The sequence below is a fragment of the Melospiza georgiana genome, chromosome 4 (genome assembly GCF_028018845.1).
Source record: "Melospiza georgiana isolate bMelGeo1 chromosome 4, bMelGeo1.pri, whole genome shotgun sequence".
Classification (NCBI taxonomy): domain Eukaryota; kingdom Metazoa; phylum Chordata; class Aves; order Passeriformes; family Passerellidae; genus Melospiza; species Melospiza georgiana.
The window spans coordinates 45,292,502-45,310,377 of record NC_080433.1 but is presented as its reverse complement, the minus strand read 5'-3'; the positions used below and the strand labels follow the sequence as shown (position 1 = coordinate 45,310,377).

General features: G+C 36.9%; 1 protein-coding gene across 1 annotated transcript in view; it reads left to right on the top strand.

Moving 5' to 3' along the window:
• The window catches only part of TRHDE (thyrotropin releasing hormone degrading enzyme), a 210,402-nt gene that overhangs the window by 171,513 nt on the left and 21,013 nt on the right, over positions 1–17,876 (top strand). The window contains exons 13-15 of the mRNA XM_058022136.1: positions 7,489–7,636; positions 9,751–9,848; positions 10,340–10,447. Of these exons, the coding sequence (XP_057878119.1) occupies positions 7,489–7,636; positions 9,751–9,848; positions 10,340–10,447 (354 nt within the window). The remainder of the gene's footprint in view (positions 1–7,488; positions 7,637–9,750; positions 9,849–10,339; positions 10,448–17,876) is intronic.

Below are 17,876 nucleotides of genomic sequence, written 5' to 3'. Positions count from 1 at the left end.
TAAAACTGTGCAAGATAATTTAAGCCACATAATACTCCGATAATTGCATTGAATTTGAACTATTCTTTGTAGGATGCTTCAAATGCACTTGTGTGGAGTTGAATGTCACTTGAAGAGTCCTTAAATATTTAGCATGTGAGAAAACATAATAAGAAGCAGGCTTCACTTCAAACTGTCTTACTCTCTGAATCTTTTAATGTTGGAGACATTGAATGCTAATTAAATGTAGTTCTTAAAATGATCTTGTAAGCCAAAAATTGCTGTTGTATTCATCAAAGAGCAGATATGCATTCCTCTCCTGTTTATGTGGAGGTCCATAGCTGGTACAGATCATAATGTCTCCATCAAGTCACTTTGGCATCTTAGAAAAATAAAGTCCTTACATGGTCCTGATGTAAAGTCAGCTCAGTCCTGGGAGGGAAGTATGAGGCAGATTATTCTTTGATACTGGAGATCACAGGGCCTTTTTTACAGATTGTCCATTTCTATGATAAAACATTTTTTCTGCAGCTTCTGTGTTTGAACATGGTACCAGTCATCTTAAGTTTTTTAAATCGTTGACTTCTAGCCCTGCTGGAGTTGAAGGGGATGTCTGTGACTACAAGAGTTAATTTCCCAGCTCTATGAGTTGCCTTGCCCAAAGTTTTTTTGACATGTCAAGGTTCAACGTACATGTTCTTACTCAGCTATCAAGGAATTGCTGTTAAAGTACTGTGGACAAGAATATCCTGAATACATTGGTAGAGACACTAGTCCTTGATAGGTCCTGAAAAAATGAAAAAGGCAGATAAAGTTATATGTGGATGTTCATTGGTGCCAAGTTTCTCTGAGTTATTCTATTCCACACGCTTGACTGTTAAGATAAAAGAATGAATCAACTGTTAAGAATCCTAACTTGCTTTAAACTGTCTCTAGGAGTTAATGAGTATAGTCTAATTATTCATATATTGCACATGCACAGAAACAGAACTGATGTTAATCTGAGTTGCACATCTGTGTTCTGAAGAGCTGCATTTTACCCCTTCAAAATTACCCAGACAAAAAGCTAGTCATGTTTTACACATTTCTGAGAAACAGACAAGGCAGGGTGAGTTTTAAACCAGCAGCAAGTAAATCACCTCATTTCCATTGTTTCTGTAATGCAGACCAGTTTGCTGCCAGCTTGGATTTTCTAATTTTGATTTAAACACATGACTTATAATGTCTTTGTTGGGTGGTGGGACTAAAGGATTTATGGTGCCCTTGTATGTGGGACTCTCATCACTGTACGGCAACCCTGTCGTTTTTGTGACAGAGTCTGTTTGACTGCTGCTGGATTTATGATAGAAATAATTCAGAACAGAGTAATAATTTTCCCTTGGCAATTACACTACCATTTGGTACTTTGTCCCTAAGGGGAAAATGAATGTGCTGGGATCTGTCCATAAGTTCAGTGGCTCAGTGTAAAGAACAAATCAAGGTCAGAATGCCGTTGAGTACACACTGATGTTTCATAATATAATCTAGATCTTCTGCTTTTATCTGACTCATTAAAACCTCATGTAATTTAAAGATTATTTTGGATTGCCATGAAATTTTTATTGGGAATTATTTGTGAGGGATATTCCACTACCATGTTCAGTACTTTCTTTTTCTCTTCATTACCACTTTTCTCTTTAGCAATGGCTACTGTAGCAACTTCTTCAGTGTAAGCAGGATAGTACCTTGCTAAGCACTGGTGCTTATGATATTATATGATATGATATAATAAACCACATAATACTTAAATATAAGTTCTGGAAAATCTTTTTCCACCTCTGTCCTTCCATAAAAATGATAGACCACATTTTCAATACAGTTCATCAGCAGTCTCCTTTGGGATGAAAAACCTGCTGAACCAGGATGTTTATATAGAGGTAATCTGTCTAATAACTAAACCAGATCTTTTTGCCAGTCCACGTTCCTGTTCTCCTGTTCTCCTGTTCGGTTTGGCAGGCAACTGTGAAATCAGGAACTAAGATAGCAAGACAAAACTCATGTGGTGCCGTGTTTCTAACACATTCTCGTGTGTTGTGGTGGCTACAGAATGATTCACGTGGTGGTAAACTGATGGAGTTAATCAGTTATGTAGAAATTGATAAAGCAATGAAGCATATCAAAATGGGATCTTTTTGGTTAAATTTTGCTTTTGTAGTCATGTGTTTCAAATGACTCAGTATGGGGAAAGTTGGATTAGAGAGGGCTTGCAGAGGCTGTTTTAAGTCTAGGCTGCTTTCTGCATGACCCATGATGTCAGATCAAAACTCTCTAATCTGAAATACTGTTAAGAGGGATGTCTGCTTTTCATAGTTTATACTGAAGATATGTAAACCACAAATCATTTTATATATAACATGAAATAGATCTGTTGGTACTCTTCTATGAATATTTACAGGGCAAAAGAGCAGAGCTATGATATTCTTATCTCCTCATGACAGAACAGTACTGAAATAGTAGTGTTCCTAGGATATCCATTGCTAGAGGTCTATATAAAAAAATAAAAATCTGTCAGGAATGGCACTGGTATGAATCTGCTTTGGGTAGGAAGACACTAGATGAGTTCTTAAGGCTCTTTTAATTCCAGGCACTATAGATGAAATTTTGTAAACTTTTTAACCTTGCCCTTGAGAAGTTTTTTACCTGAACATCAGTATGCTTTCAGCCACTGTTTATGTCTCAACATTTATTGAAGTGAAGGGGAGACGACCATCCGATTGATGCATCGAACTCCGATTTATTGATCGATCAGTCACTTTATATAACAGTGTTAATTAACTTCATGCATATTGCAAAATCCAAGCTCACGATAGGTTAACAGAGAAAACTCTAACCACTCCTTTTGTTTTACAATACCTATGGTTGTTTATTAAAAACAGAACTAGCGTTCCCACTGTGATATGAAAGGTTCCCAAAACTTCCATATCTGTTCCCAGGGTGCCATCTTTTCCCAGAGAGGATGTTTTGCTTGTTATGGGAAGACTGTCTGAGAACCTTATTGTTTATAAAGTGATGCATGAGAGAGCCTAATTGTTTATAGAAATCAAGCCTGGGAACTGCTTTTGGAACTGCTTTACAACTACCTTTTACTTTTCTCTCAACTGTATGCCTTCATGGCCTTTTTCTTTAAGCCATGCTTGAACTAAACTCTCCACAAACACTGTTTGATTAACTAATTTATCTGTTAAAATACTTGCCAAAATTATCCCAGATTCTTCCTCTATGTAATTTTTTTAAGGAAGAGATACATGCTTGCTAAGATTCCCAGTTGGCTACTGTAGACATACCTACAAAAAACTGAGCCTGTTTCAGACTAGACATAGTATTGGACATCACAGCATTTCTGTGACATTTATGCTTGTCACCTCGTTTCAGTATAGCTCATAATCAGTTCTTCCCCTAATGACAGACAATATTTCAGTTTTCCTCCAAGATGGCTAGGCTAGAAAAGAACCTTCTCTCTTAGCCCTGTCACTTATGCATTTGGACTTTGACAGGCAATATCTGATAGTAATTTTGCTGGACTTAAAGATAGCCATATGATTGATGGCTAAAAAGACACAAGAAAAATAAGGATTTCTATCATTGACCTTCCAGCGACTTTCTTGAAAGAGAGAGTAATAAGTCAAGCTGCATGTGTACAGTATGTACTAAACTTACACTCTGTAGTACTTTTGAGTGAATATTTCTAGGCAATTATGTGTCAGGGAAATTATTTTACAGTTTTGCTTTTGATAGGAAGGTTGATATTTTTAGTTTTTTTATTATTGCTAAAATGATTGTGAAACATTTCTGTACAACATTTCCACAGATCGGTGTTTTTCAAACAGATTTCACAGAGAGGCGTAGAACAGGCTCATTTTCTCTTCTGCCTTTTTCCCTCATTTTGGTTATTGTCCTACTCCAGAAATGCTTTTGCTGACCAGATCCTATATAACCATCTTTGAACCTAGTTTTTTGAGGTTAGTGAAGGAGAATCCTAGAATCATGCCAGCATCGTTTGTCTGGTTTGCCACTGTTCAAGTGAGCCCAGTGCATCTTGCTGAATGCAGTATTCCCTGGGAAAGAGGAGTCTTGAAGTTTCTCTTAGGACTGGACAAGCTTTTAGTGTAAACTGAGAGTGAGACTGTACTAAAATACAGAATTTAAGAAACCAGTTGTTGTGCTTTGTGAGATGCAGAATATTAGAGCATAGCTCTAATATTCTGTGACCATGCAGTCACACTGCTTTATCGAGGTTCTGTCTGACCTGGTTGTCATGGTAGTCATGTTACCTCCTGGGATGCTTCTCACAGGTCCTAGATCTGTGATCTGAATTTTTGGACTTCTTATACTCGGTTTATACCTTTTATAGTTTAGGGTGAGAGTTTTTCTTTATATCCTATTTTCTCAACTATGAATGTAAAAATTAGCAGCCTTAGTGTTTTGGCCTTACCCTTACTAAAATCTTTCCTTTTTGGTTTTTTAGATTTTTTTTTTGAATGAAAATACTCCTCAAGTTATGAAAACTGTAGTATATAGTTAATAATTTATAACATACACATTATATACCACTTTTTATGAAAAAGGTGAAACAATAAATGTACGTACTACCTCTTGACAGAAGCTATTTAATGCCAAATAGTCTAGGAGTGCAGTGTATTTGGAGTAAAAAGTTCATAAACGTGGCTTAGTGACTAGGGTAAAAGAATAGGGCTATCATGATTTTCTGTGGGCATCCATGAAATAAAAAATAGTGGAAAGTACAAAGAACATTCTGCCAAGGCAATGTTCCTGAAGCACTTACGTTTTCTTCAGGAAAGTTGCTGTCTTAACTGCCACTGTAAAAGGATTTGAGGAATGTCTCTGCTAAAGTTCTCTCAAAGGTTCATCTTAGCATCTGGACTGCCCAGCATGTGCTGACTGAAGAGTTTAACATCAGTTGAGCAGCCATCACCACTTTTCCTCTAAACCATTATCTGAAGTGATGGTTTTGTTGTCATTTATTTAATAATGACAACAATCTTCCTTCATCCCCAAGAATCCTTCATCTCCCTTCATCCCCATCCCTTCTCTTAGGACCAATTGGTTGATGTGGGGTTGAGAGGGTGATCCTGATGGCACTGGGCATAAGCTCTTCTAGGGTCATACCCAGAAAGGAAAGGAGGGTCAGGAATAAACAGGAAAAAAAGCTAACTTTGCCACAGTCTGTTCGTGTAAGTTGCGCAGTAGTCTCACGGAAACAGTAGGAAAAGTGAGAGTCATGGGGTGAGACAGACATAATTGAATAGTCTGATAAATTTGGAAGTTAGAAGTGAGTGAGAGATGAGAGTAACAGGTGTTGTGAAGAGGATGGGTGACTATCGTCATCCAAGAATCATGATTTTGAAACTCACCAGGAAACTCCGAGCTCAGGAATAAGAGATCAATCTCTGACTTCACTCATGTCTTTATGGAGAAGTTAAGCTTAAAAAGAAATTATCTGTTTGTTTTGCAGTGTTGATTTCCTTTCTGTACTTAGTGTAGGTAAATTTAATTTCAAAACATGAACTTAAATGTCCATTAGTGCAGCTATAATAAACATCAATCTATTTATTCCCTAAGCAGCATGTTTCCTAGAGCTATTTCTCTTATTCCTTACTCCACACTTTTTAATGTAAACCACATTATCAGTAAAAATAATCAGAAATTCTGTTAGAAACTTATGATGTATATGCCACTTTAGGCTAGTGTACCTCTTTGCTAACATTACCTCCAAGATTTTTAAATGCACTCAGTCCAATACGCTTCTGGCTCCATTAATTATGTTTAGAAATCTTTACAAAGTATTAAGACATAGAACTCTTCTTAATGATACTCTACTGATTCAGAAACAAGACCTATAAAATGGAGTAGCCTTCTATCTTCAGATGCATTGGACTTTGTCCACTACCTACTCTAGAGGCTTTACCATTTTCATTTCATACCTGCTCAGTTCCTCACTTGGCACAGTTGGGCGCCTTAAGTGATCTTGTTTTTCGTGCTTGAGTATGTGCTGGAACCAGAGTTGAAAACAGAGCTGATAAAATGTGGACAAAAATGACATAAAGCAGACTGGAGGGTGGGATAGATACTTTTGAAATCTGTTACATGAACTCTCTCACTTTTTTCCTGAGAACATGAAGGGAACAGAGTGTAATTCTTCCAACAGAGAGTGTAAAAAATGAAGGTCTGCAAGATGTGGTGCACATTGCAAGGAAACAAACTATTTCAAGCAGTGAGGCAGTTTTTACATGTTATTACAGCAGAGATAAAAAATTATATTAACGTGTATGAAATGGTTAATTTCTGTACTAATGTGTGTAATATTATTTGTTTACTATATGCTTGCATTTCTTCCACATTGATGGAAATTAAGGGAACATGTGCAGTGAAGGAGAAAACCTAGTCTATGAAGCTATATTATACTGTAGCCTAATAAATTGAACTTTGTGGAAACTACCTTGCTGATTTTAACTATTTAATGAAAAGAGAATCAATATCTCCTCTCTAGGCAGACGGTTTACTCCTTTTGGATTTAAACACCTGCATTAGGAGAAGAATAGACAACTTGTTTCTGGAAGGTTCACACCCACAGGGTTGCACTTTGTTTCTGCAGTCTGGATAATTAAGAAAAAAGTGCTGTTCTGAAAAAAAAATGAGCAAAAGCTAAAGCTAGGCATTTTCTGTATTTGCTTTTTAAAGTACCTTTCAAATTCTTGTGTCTGTATTGCATTTTACATGTAATGCTATTATTTCAGAACCCTTCCTGTATCCCCCTGTACACTCTTTCTCATGCAGGGGGAGGTCTTTTATGATTGCAAAAATGGGATAAAATTTTAGCTGGTTTATTTATAAACACCTAAAAAAAAATCTGTAATTTGTATGCAAAGTGCTGGAACATCCTGAACCAAAGTGATGTCACTGGATAAGTCCTTCCAAAGTGACTTAAGGTGGATAGAAGACAAGGAAGTTCTAAAGGAGAGAGAAAAGAGTGAGGAAAATAACACTAAAGCTTTTTCTTCAGCACCAGTTATTTTCAATTGCTGATGGTCAGTAGAAATGTTTTCTCAAGCAAAATGCCTTTGGTTGTTGATTTTATGCAGACAGCTTTCTGTCTTACAAATCAACAGTGTACCACCTTCCTTTTGTTTTGGATATTTTTTGATTTCTTTTCCTTAAAGGCAATTACTTTTCATTCATGTCTTTCATAGCCACAGGAATCAGTTTAAAGTAGGGATAGCTTGTCTGGTTTTCTTTCATGTGTGTTCATACCTTACTTCATCAAGTCAGTATGCTTCTCTGTGTTGGGAGAGACTGCAAGTTGCTGGTATTTTATAAGGTTGATTTTTATGTCATTAAAATGTGATGAGTTTATTATGTTTTTCTTCATTTTAATTTCATTTGAGAAAAAAGAAATTGTTTATGCTCCATCTTCTGAAAACCAATTTAGTACTAACTTCTTTTATTGTGCAGAGCTGGTTATTTGCCTCAGAATATTCCTTTGGAGATTATGAGGTACCTTTCAGAGGAAAAGGATTTTCTGCCTTGGCATGCTGCCAGCCGAGCTCTTTATCCTCTAGATAAATTGTTGGACCGTACAGAAAACTACAATATCTTCAATGTAAGAGATACAGTCTTCCTTTCTTTCTTCCTCCAGTTCTTCCTATCTTTCTTCCACTTACTCTCTCCGTCTGTCTGTCCTTCCTGCCTTTCTTCCTTTTGCCTCTTATTCTCTCATTTTATTGCCAAGATTTGAACTGTTCCCCAGGGAGATACTGTTAATGACCTAGGGATATTAACTTTCATCTTAATTACTCTTTATTTAAACATAGCGATTATCAAGCTTTGGTTCATTTGCAATTGAACAGTGATAACTGTTGTTTGAGGCATATATGACTAGAAGAAGGAAAGGTAATTATCCCTTGTGTAAAATGTTATGACAAATAAAGTATTTCACTTAGAAGAGTCAAAGTATTCTATTGCCAGATTTTCTCTTTCGAGGAGCCCCATGGTGATATTTAGGTGGATGCCCAAGATCAGCAAGAACAGCAAATGTAGGCACAACTGAGCAGAATACATGCAACTGAAGCAAAGATTTGTAGTCATTATTTCATCCCAAAATCCATGGTGAATTCAATGCAGTTACCTTAATTAACAAGAATTAGATCACCGTTGAGTCAAAAGCCCATTCATAATTGTGTCCAAAGGGACAGCAGTAACAGCTCATACTAGATAATTAAGATAGACATGGCAAATATTTTAACATTTAGCTGTAGCTACAATGAAGCATGGTTTATGAAGTACACAGATTTGACTGCAGCCAGTGACAATTATGAACTCTTGGGGTTTTTATTCACTATGAATTTTATGTAGTCTACATATTTTCAACAGCCAGCATACGGTAGCTTTATGTAATGTTGTAAAGCCTTCAAATGAAGGAGCTTTTTAAAGCCTGAAATGCCTAAGGATGCTTTTTGCTTCTTAAATGCATATTTGTTTGTGTGTATGTGACCATAGACACCACGCTTAGAGAGAAGAAAATTAGACGTGACTGTATGTATATATGTAGATGTTAATACAAATGTAGATATATAGATATATAGATAAACACACACGCACACACCGCATACATATACACAGAGTTACCTGATGACATGGAAGATTATTTTTGTAAAACATATGCTAAGGCCTACATATTTATACCAGAGCCTTAATGTAAAATGCAGTTGAAATAATTTGCATATTTAGTCTGCTGATAACTGTAAAGAAAAATTCTTGGGATTCTGCCATTGCTATTTCACTTTTAAACCTGGTTGTATAAAGAAAACACAATTTTAATAAATAAAAACAGTAAAATTCACAGCTGGGTTATGTTTTATCACTACTAATGGGAGTTTTGAAAGCTGAGGTGATAGCAGAGAAAATAAAAAGTCTTTTTAGTCACAGAATAACATATCTGCTAGAGAAAGCTGCAGTATGAATCTTCTTTTGTGTTGACATATATACATGCCTATGCATCTGTAATAATAAAATAGATGCTCTCCTATGCAGTTCTGTATATCTTAGTTCTCTTTTTCAAATTGGTGATTTCCACTGGAAAAAGATTACACTGAATACACAGACAATGGTTTTCTTCAAAACTGGTCAGAATATGTAAATATGTCGTCTGTGTGGAAAGTAGAAGTTGCTAAAATATATCTTGTGCTTGTTTTGTTCCTTAAGCACACCAGGAGCCTAAACTTAAAGCATAGTGTCATTAAGTTTACAGAGCTTATTTGCAGCCACATTGTTGCATATTCTGAAGTCAATTGACTGTACTCACATAATGTTTTGACCACGGTTATGGGTATTAAAACAGAGTTCTTTTAAAAGTGAACATGTAAGGTGTAGTCAAGATTGGCCACAAAGTAGAAATTAAGCTATTGACACCCTTGTAATTTTTCAGCTGTGCATTGTGAGTTCAAAGTAGCATGTGATAAACTTTTGAAATTCATGGATTTTATAACAATAAAGTGTCTTATACTAGGCATCTAATCAAGTAGCTCGTCTAGAGACTGCTTCTTACTATAGCAGTGAAGGAAGATTGTAAGTGGACAAGTACCTTTGCTAAGTCTTTGGAGTTGGACATTATTTGAGGGTCCAAAGAGAGACCAAACCTCACTAGTCAGCAGTATTTCAGTTTCAAGTAAAATAAATTATTTTTAACGTTAAATATACTTTTCTTTTTCTCCTCAGGAGTATATTTTAAGACAAGTGGCATCAATGTATCTGAAGCTTGGATGGCCAACAAACAATTTAAACAAATCACTTGTTCAAGCATCATACCAACATGAGTACTGTTATATTTACCTTTTTATTGATTATTTGAGAAATATAATTATAGAAATGCACCCTCCTAAAAATTAGTAATGTTTAGCATAATCAATTGTAATTCCTTAGCTCTGTCATCCCTCTGTTTTTTTCCATTCTGGGTTGCAGGGAAAGTACAAACATGTTGTAAGATGAATTCTTCTTTCTTAAGTTGGGAGAACATGATTTCCTAAGGCCCAGCTTAATATCTGATTGCTGTGGATTTCTAAGAACTTGTACTTATGTGTCCACAGAGGTCGGGAAGAGTGCCTAAGTGTAAATGAGGGCTGGTTTTGATCCATGACCTTTCTTTAGTTGTTGCAGGCATTAAACTGACGCTGAGATTTCTAAAGCCAGATTGTCTTTGATATGTTGCCCAACTACTGGTTGCTGTCACTTGTTATAAGAAGTATTTTTTGCAAACACTCAAACACATTTGTTAAAGCAGCCTTCTTGCTTTCTTTAATTTGGCCAGAGAGCTGCGTCGGGAAGTCATCATGTTGGCCTGCAGCTTCGGGAACAAACACTGTCACCAGCAGGCTGCGACGTTAATCTCAGACTGGATTTCCAGCAATAGGAACCGGTAAGTGGAGCTGACATGTGTATCTCACAGCTCTCCTACTGAAAGGCAGTGCAGCTCTTCCTTTCCTGCCTGCCTTCTCTGCTGTGCCCTCTTCTGAAAAGTTTGTTACTGGAGGAAGCAGAGGTTACTGGCTGTCATTTAAAAATGTCTGTGGGGTTTCAGAACGAATTATTTGACTTTGCATATATGAGTGAGTGAAGGGGATTCTGCCCACTCCTGGTCAATTACTGTTGGATAATTCTGTGCTAGAAGATGAGAAGGCAAGTTTTAAGGATGATTTAAAGGAAGAAAGATGAGTGAACACCTTGTTGTCAGACAAACATGAAACCTGTGTTGAGGTAAGAGAGCAGAAGGTGCTAAACATTTAAAGAAGTGATGGGAGTTAAGAGACAGAAGGACTGAGAAATAAGGAAGGAGATGTTTTGGAGGGAAATGTTACAAAATATTTAAGGGTGAAGACTTGAAAACTAATGTGATTCAGGAATACATGGAAAAGCTTGTGTAAGATTTCAGAGGGCAGATAATATTACAGTTGATGCCTTTAGCATAAGCAGCACTGTAGTGGTTTGACAACAAATGTGTAAGTTAGGCTGCCAAGACACAGGTTTATTCAGCTGAGGTAAAGGAACGTGGGCCATGGATTGTGTATGAAGTTTATCTTTTAAAGGCAAGCATCTAAGAAATATGAAATAACTGAAATTTCAAATATTTAAGTAAGTAGTGATCTATGGACAATGAGGTCGGTGGGGAGTATAGGTTAAGATCACGACTTCTTTAGAAAGAATAGTGGATTTTCTGGTTATGTGAAATATTTACACTGTATACATTTATAAGTGATGTAATATTTTGCTTTTAAAGAGAATATTATACTTTCAAATAGAAAAGAAAAAAATAAGAGAAAAAGGTCCCTCATTTTTAGTCACAGTCTTGTATTAGCTTGTTAAAAGAATCAGATCTCTCTAGCCATACAAGTAAGCAGGATTTTTCAGAGATTTCTTGGACTTATCAGTGTTTGTTTGCAATTAACTTATCTCTGTCTGTCTGTCTTTGTTATCTTTAAAAATCCTGTATGGGCATACTCAGTAATGTAAGTGTCCAAGTGTCTTTTAAAACCAACCAGGAAAGGAAATCTGGAAAAATAGTAGCTTGAAACTGTTACTGGATACCTTTAAGTAAGGTGTGTGTGAGGTGGAAGGTTTCCTTGTGTAAGGTGACACCAGATATATTTACTATGAAATACATACCCCAGGGTTTTATATGAATTCTTATCATAAGCAGCAACAATCAGTATGAAGCTATTTAAAGAGGCAATTATAGAGAAAGAATCATTGGAAACAGTCTGCAAAAGTAATTTACTTAGATATTCATTTGCAAAATTAGTTAATCAAACCTAGCATTACCTATTAGCATGCACAGCAGTAGATTATTCACTGTTTAAAAAGCTGTCACCCTGCAAAGCTACCTGCCTGTGTCTTTCCAATAGGATTAAGAAAGGAGGCATCAGAAAAGAAAAACATAACAAAACACAAGCTTACTGCTTTACTAACAGTAGCAAGAGAGAAAAGGAATAAATTTAAGGAGCTGTCTGAAGATTCATCTTAGCCTTTCAATGGGGCCATTTTTGGTAGCAGAAGATTGTGGTTGCCAGCATATGATGAGTATTATGATAAAAGCACCACAGCAGGGCAGAGGAGAATAGCTACTAAGTTAAAGCAATGTGTTTCTCAAAGGAACTGCACAGTTTTGAAGAATGGCTGCAGCAAATAATGTAATTACAGAATAGAGATTGACAGTCAGCTCATAAATAGGGGCACAACTGGCAAAGAAGATAGAGACACACTTTTATTTATTTCTTAAGATTGTAAGATTTGTTCTGTCCTGCGCCCCAGAATTTCCCAGTTTTCTCAGAACAGTCTCACATCCTGCATGTAAGTAATATATGTACAAAACTTATTTCCTATCTACTTACATTGAAACAACATTACAAACACCACTAGTAATAGCAGCTCAGTAAACATAAAATCAGCTTGTTTTTCACGCAATGAACAACATTCATAGGGTTTGTCAGTGTTCTCAGGAATGTTCAGATCCTGTTGAATCAGAGCTATCCCACAGCACCTTTACTCAGTTTAAGCTAACTCAGACTGAAACCTGAAAGTAAAGCAAGGGCTATTTTTCCTGCTTTTTTACTAAGAAACCAATGATTCCACAATCAGAATTTAATTAGCATGGTGTTTGAGTCATGCTTCTGCTTCTTTTAGCACTTTAGAGGCAATAACTAGCTCAAGTGCAAAGGGCGAGATAAGTACAAAATATATGCATAGAGCATATCTAAGAGGTACTAGTTTGTATTCTTTGTCATCAATCAAGTGTTTTGCTCAATTTGATGCCCTTAACAGCTGCTTGTGAATTTGTTGCAAACTGCCTCCTCAGAACCTGTAAGATTCCCTCAGACCTTGCTTCCTCACAAAGAAGGGGAAACTCACTGTCCTCTTTCTCCAGACTTTTCTCACAACTGGTGAGAAAAGTTGGTGACAGATACAGAAAGTCTGTGTATCCTTGCCTGTTCGATTCCTTATCAGCAAATAATGTTGAGTTTGCCATTCCCTTTTCTGAAACAAGACCATGTAATTGACTGATGGTTGCAGAAAGCCTGGTTTTGGTGGGTTTGAATAGCCAGAGTGCAAAAACAGAGTTCCAGAGAGCTCAGAGATATTTTATATATAGAAATAATTTGAGTGTCACTGTGACAGTAAAAATAAAGGTTAATTTGCAACATTACCACCCATCCTCCCGCCCAGAAACTTTATTCTGGAAGATGACAGAAATTTTTCAAAGCAGTAGAGACAGTGAAATTAGGTTTGTGTCTCAAGATTTTAATCAAGTGAAAATTAAGTGAGTATCAAATTAAAATATGATATTAAATACCACATAAATGCACAATCAGTAAATCATATAAGGGAGGTTTTTGATTCCCTGGCAGTTACTGCAATTAAAGCTGAAATAACTATAAGAGAGAATGTGCTATTAATAATACTGAAGAAATCCTAACATTCATAACTTTTTTAGCCACATTAATAATCTATGACTTTTTAGATGTCCTTTTGAAATGTTTTACTTGTATTACTTGGTTTTGGATGAAATGTCAGGTAGTACAGTAACATCTGTGTTTTACTGGCATATGCTTACAATTGCTGTGGTTTTTAGTAATTACATTCAATCTGGTAGGTCCAGAAATGAATTACCATCTACTCTTCACGATACGAAAGTGAAGTAATCGTGATATCAGATACTGTTGGCATTTTGTAATTATATACTCTTTACTGTGCAAATAATTTGCCACTGTTCACCAAATAAAATAATGGTCATTCTTGGTGCAGGAGCAGAGGTTTTCTTGTATTTTCAGTACTGTTTGAAAAACAGTACTTAGATTTCCAGCTATAGTGCTACAGATTTTCTTCTGGAATTAGTGAAAAATCCCAATTTATGTGTGATCTACAACACTAGCCTCTATGCATGAAAGTGGATGTCAGCTGAGAGGCTGTGAAGACTGGAATTTTTAAAGTGACTTAGGTATTGCTTCATTTTTGGATGCTTGGCTCATAGAGCGGAATCAGATGCTCAGAGTTATGCTTCCTACAGGGGGATTTAGGGGCCTCTGAAGTGCAGCTGGCAGAAGAGCTGAGAAGAGCCTCTTAACATGAGATTCTGAAGTGTGAGTGGGCCCTCTTAGGGTCCAGCACTACAGGTAGTAGGAAGGATACCTATATCAAATGAATACATAAATGGCAATCGTAGAGTATGGGGTCCTTGCAAAAGATGCCTTTCAATGTTGTCACTAAAACAGGAAAATGACTGCTCCTTTTCTTTTCCAGCACAACTGCTCTTCAACACCATTTCAAGCAGTAGTGCTGAGATTCCAGCAGTTTGCTGTGCTTTGGTTTATACCTCAGCCCTGTATGTGCCAATGCAGAACGCAAGCCTGATGACCTGTCTGCGAGGTGTTTGGGACAGTGTTAAGATACTGCAACACACTTTCCTCTTGTGGCTTCAGCTCAGCCTCTGGAATTTATTTCATTAGCAAGAGAAATGATACAGCTCTCCAGTCTAAAGATGAGAGAGCCTTCATCTGAAGGACAAGGAGCTTCAATACCTGAAATACCAGAAATACCAGAAATACCAGAAATACCAGAAATACTTAGTGTGCAAGGGGCTTTAGGTGGTATTGCTTATGATCACTTTTTCAGGGGAAAATGCAATGGAAAAAAAAGAAGTCTGAGAAAGAAATTTGTTTGTACAAGGAGCAAGGCAAACACATAGCATCAGAAGCAGAAGAGATTGTAAGGACACATCTTGTTGTGCTGGTTTAGGAATTGGTATGTTTTAATCCTTGCAGTTGTTAAAAAATAGTCATTATTTCTTTCTACTGAAGATCTGGGGTTAGACCTCAAAGTAGGTCTTGCAGTGTTGTAATCAATGAATTTAAGTAGTTTTAGTCTTTTTTTAAAATTATATTGCTTGAAGGGCTGTATTGACTTCTGACTTGATGGTGATCTTAAAACAATTATTTTCACTGTCTTAAATTGGGATATATGCTGCTCCTGTACTGGAACAATGAAAACCCTTGAAACTTCCATGCTGATGTTCAGAAGAATACAGAGTAGAAACCATATAACCATGTTGAAATTTCCCTTGTAGTTTGAGAATGTAAAGTTACTGAGATTCAGTCAAGAGCAGAATGTTGTACAAGAGGAAGCTACTGTTGGCTGAAAATAAAGATGTTTGCTTCTACCTTCATTTAACAGAGCTCATCCCTGTGGAGCTTTCATGTGTGAAGAAATACATTATTCACACTCCTTAGATATAGCAGCATTGTGGTTCAGCCTAAAAAATTAACAAAATTACCATTCAATGCCTGCCTGAGATTAATAATCAGCCTTGTTAACCCCTTTAACCTTCACTGCATCTATTCTGAAAGAAAAACATGTTTCTAAGAGGATTAGCATTTTCAGACTACTTCCTTTGGATAGGTTGAGTAAACATGTATTTCTGAAGTTCAGGAAAGAATGCATGGAGAGTTGCAATATGTAAAGTCCTGACAGGTGATAACGGGGGTTAATACTCAAATACACACCACGATGGCTCGAAGCGTAACTTACCAATAGACATGAGGCTGTTTTTACAAACATCTCTGTGGGTGCAGGCACAGTTACCTCCCAGCTACTCTTACCATACATCAGCTACAGGTTGCCACATATACATTTTTGCTGGCAAAGTTGCCTGTGGATGTATGCTTGCTTGGGGCAAAGTTAAACAGGATGATGTAAACATGAATATATGAGAGAGCTGCTTTAATTTGAGACTGCTGATTTTGCCTTCAGCAGAAAAAGGAGTGCTGGTTCTGTTAGTAGGGCTGTGGTGACATTGTTCTTGTGCTGACATGCAGCACTGAACAGTGGGAGATGATAGTATTGCATGGGACACAGTTATGTGCACATGTTCTGTGAGATGATACCAGACCTATTGGAAGGCCCCAGCTAGTCATAGCCACTTTCCTTTGCTCTGATTTTTAACTTCTTTAGAAACATAACCATTGCTATTTATTGCTGTCATTTACATGGAAACAAAGTACCTTAATTAATCACCTTAATACCCCTAGAAAACTTAGGGTAAATGCATTTCACTGATGCTGATGTCATATGATTTTGGGGTAATTTTAGCTTTAATGCATTTTTCACTATTTGTACAATTAATTTTCTGTCACAATCACTCTGATCAGTTTTGATGTTTGCAGTGAGGAGTGCAAGCTGTTGCACTGAATTAGGCTAAGCCAGCATCCATTCAGTAACCCATGGGTTAATGAAGTTTGCATTTGTCTGTCTTTGTGAATGAGGAAGAAGTAGAGACTGATGTACCATTCTGAATGCAAATGCAGATCTTTTAAAACTGTTCTGGTCTAATCATCCAGACTGTTCTGAGAAATCTTGGAGTGCTGAGGTGGGGCCACGTGTCGCAGACATTTTTTCATAGAAATCCTTTCTTTCAGATTTGTCCATCTTCTGGGAAGCAGAGGCCCCAGAAGAGAATGTAAACAATGATTATCAGCTGCTGTGGAATGCAATAGGATGCACCTGTGATTGGTTCATGTTCTATGTGTACAGTTAAGGGCCAATCACAGGAGCAGCTCGGGGAAAGATTCCCTGGACACAGAACTTTGTGATGGATTCTTTTCTATTCTATTCTTAGCTTAGCCTCTGCAACTTCTCTCTTTATTCTTTTTAGTATAGTTATAATGTATTATATATCATATATCAATAAATCCAGCCTTCTGATCATCAAACAAGATTCTCGTCCTTCTCTCACCATGAAGACCTCCTCAGGTAGCTGTAATAGCCATGTCACAGGACCAGTGGGAGCTTCAGACAAGTCCTGTTTTAGCCTCAGGTTTTGGCAACAGTTTCAATTAAGACATTATTCTGGCCCGCAAGTACTAAGGATGGCAGATCAGATCTATTTTAATAAAATTAATTATTTATTGAACAGACAGGAGATAAAAGACAAAAAATCTTAATCAGAGTTACTACACAGTATAAAACTAAAAGGAACTAGTAGATTACAGCATGACATAAGCCAGTGCATGACATCGAGGTACCTATAATAAAGCTAGCAAAAGATACAGTATTGATTAGGAGTCAAATATAATTTACCACTGAAATAATGACAACGTACACAGATTCCTTCACTCAGTCTCAGTGGGAGTAATAGGGAAGCATGCATCCCTTCTCATGGGAAAAACCCCATACATTTCCATGAAATGTGTAGAGGATTTCTGCCTTGTGGGAGTTTGGTGTAGTTTATATAGTTTGTAACGTGAGGTGTCTGTCAGTGAAAATCTAACTTATCTTCTGGATCTCACATCAACATTAAGGTGTCAGTTGTGAGTTGCTGGACCTGTGTCAACCCTGTGATGCCAGAAGGACTCACTACAAGACAGCTATTCCTGTTTCAGTTACCTGACTGGTTAACAAGCAACAGATAAGCTCTTGTGGGGGGCAAGGTGCCCTGCTACAGACCAGAGATCCCTGAAAAGAGAAGAAGAGATGAACTTTCCTGTTCTGTCTGTGGGTTTTAAGTCAGAACACATCTGTGTGTTGTTTGAATTACAAATGAACCACTTTTGGTTACTAAGTAATGAAAACAGGATCTTACATCTCTGCACACTAATACTAAACAACCTCATCTCTTCTTTTAAAGTGTAATAATGTAGATATGGACTTTTTCAGTGGCTACTGTTCTTCATTTCACTTCTGTCATGCTGCTATGATGGTTAGGAACATTAGTTAATTCTTTATCATCTTAAGAAAGGTGTAAATAGTGAAGTAAATGTCTTCCATCACATAATTTGAAGGACAGTGATAACCAGTAAGCC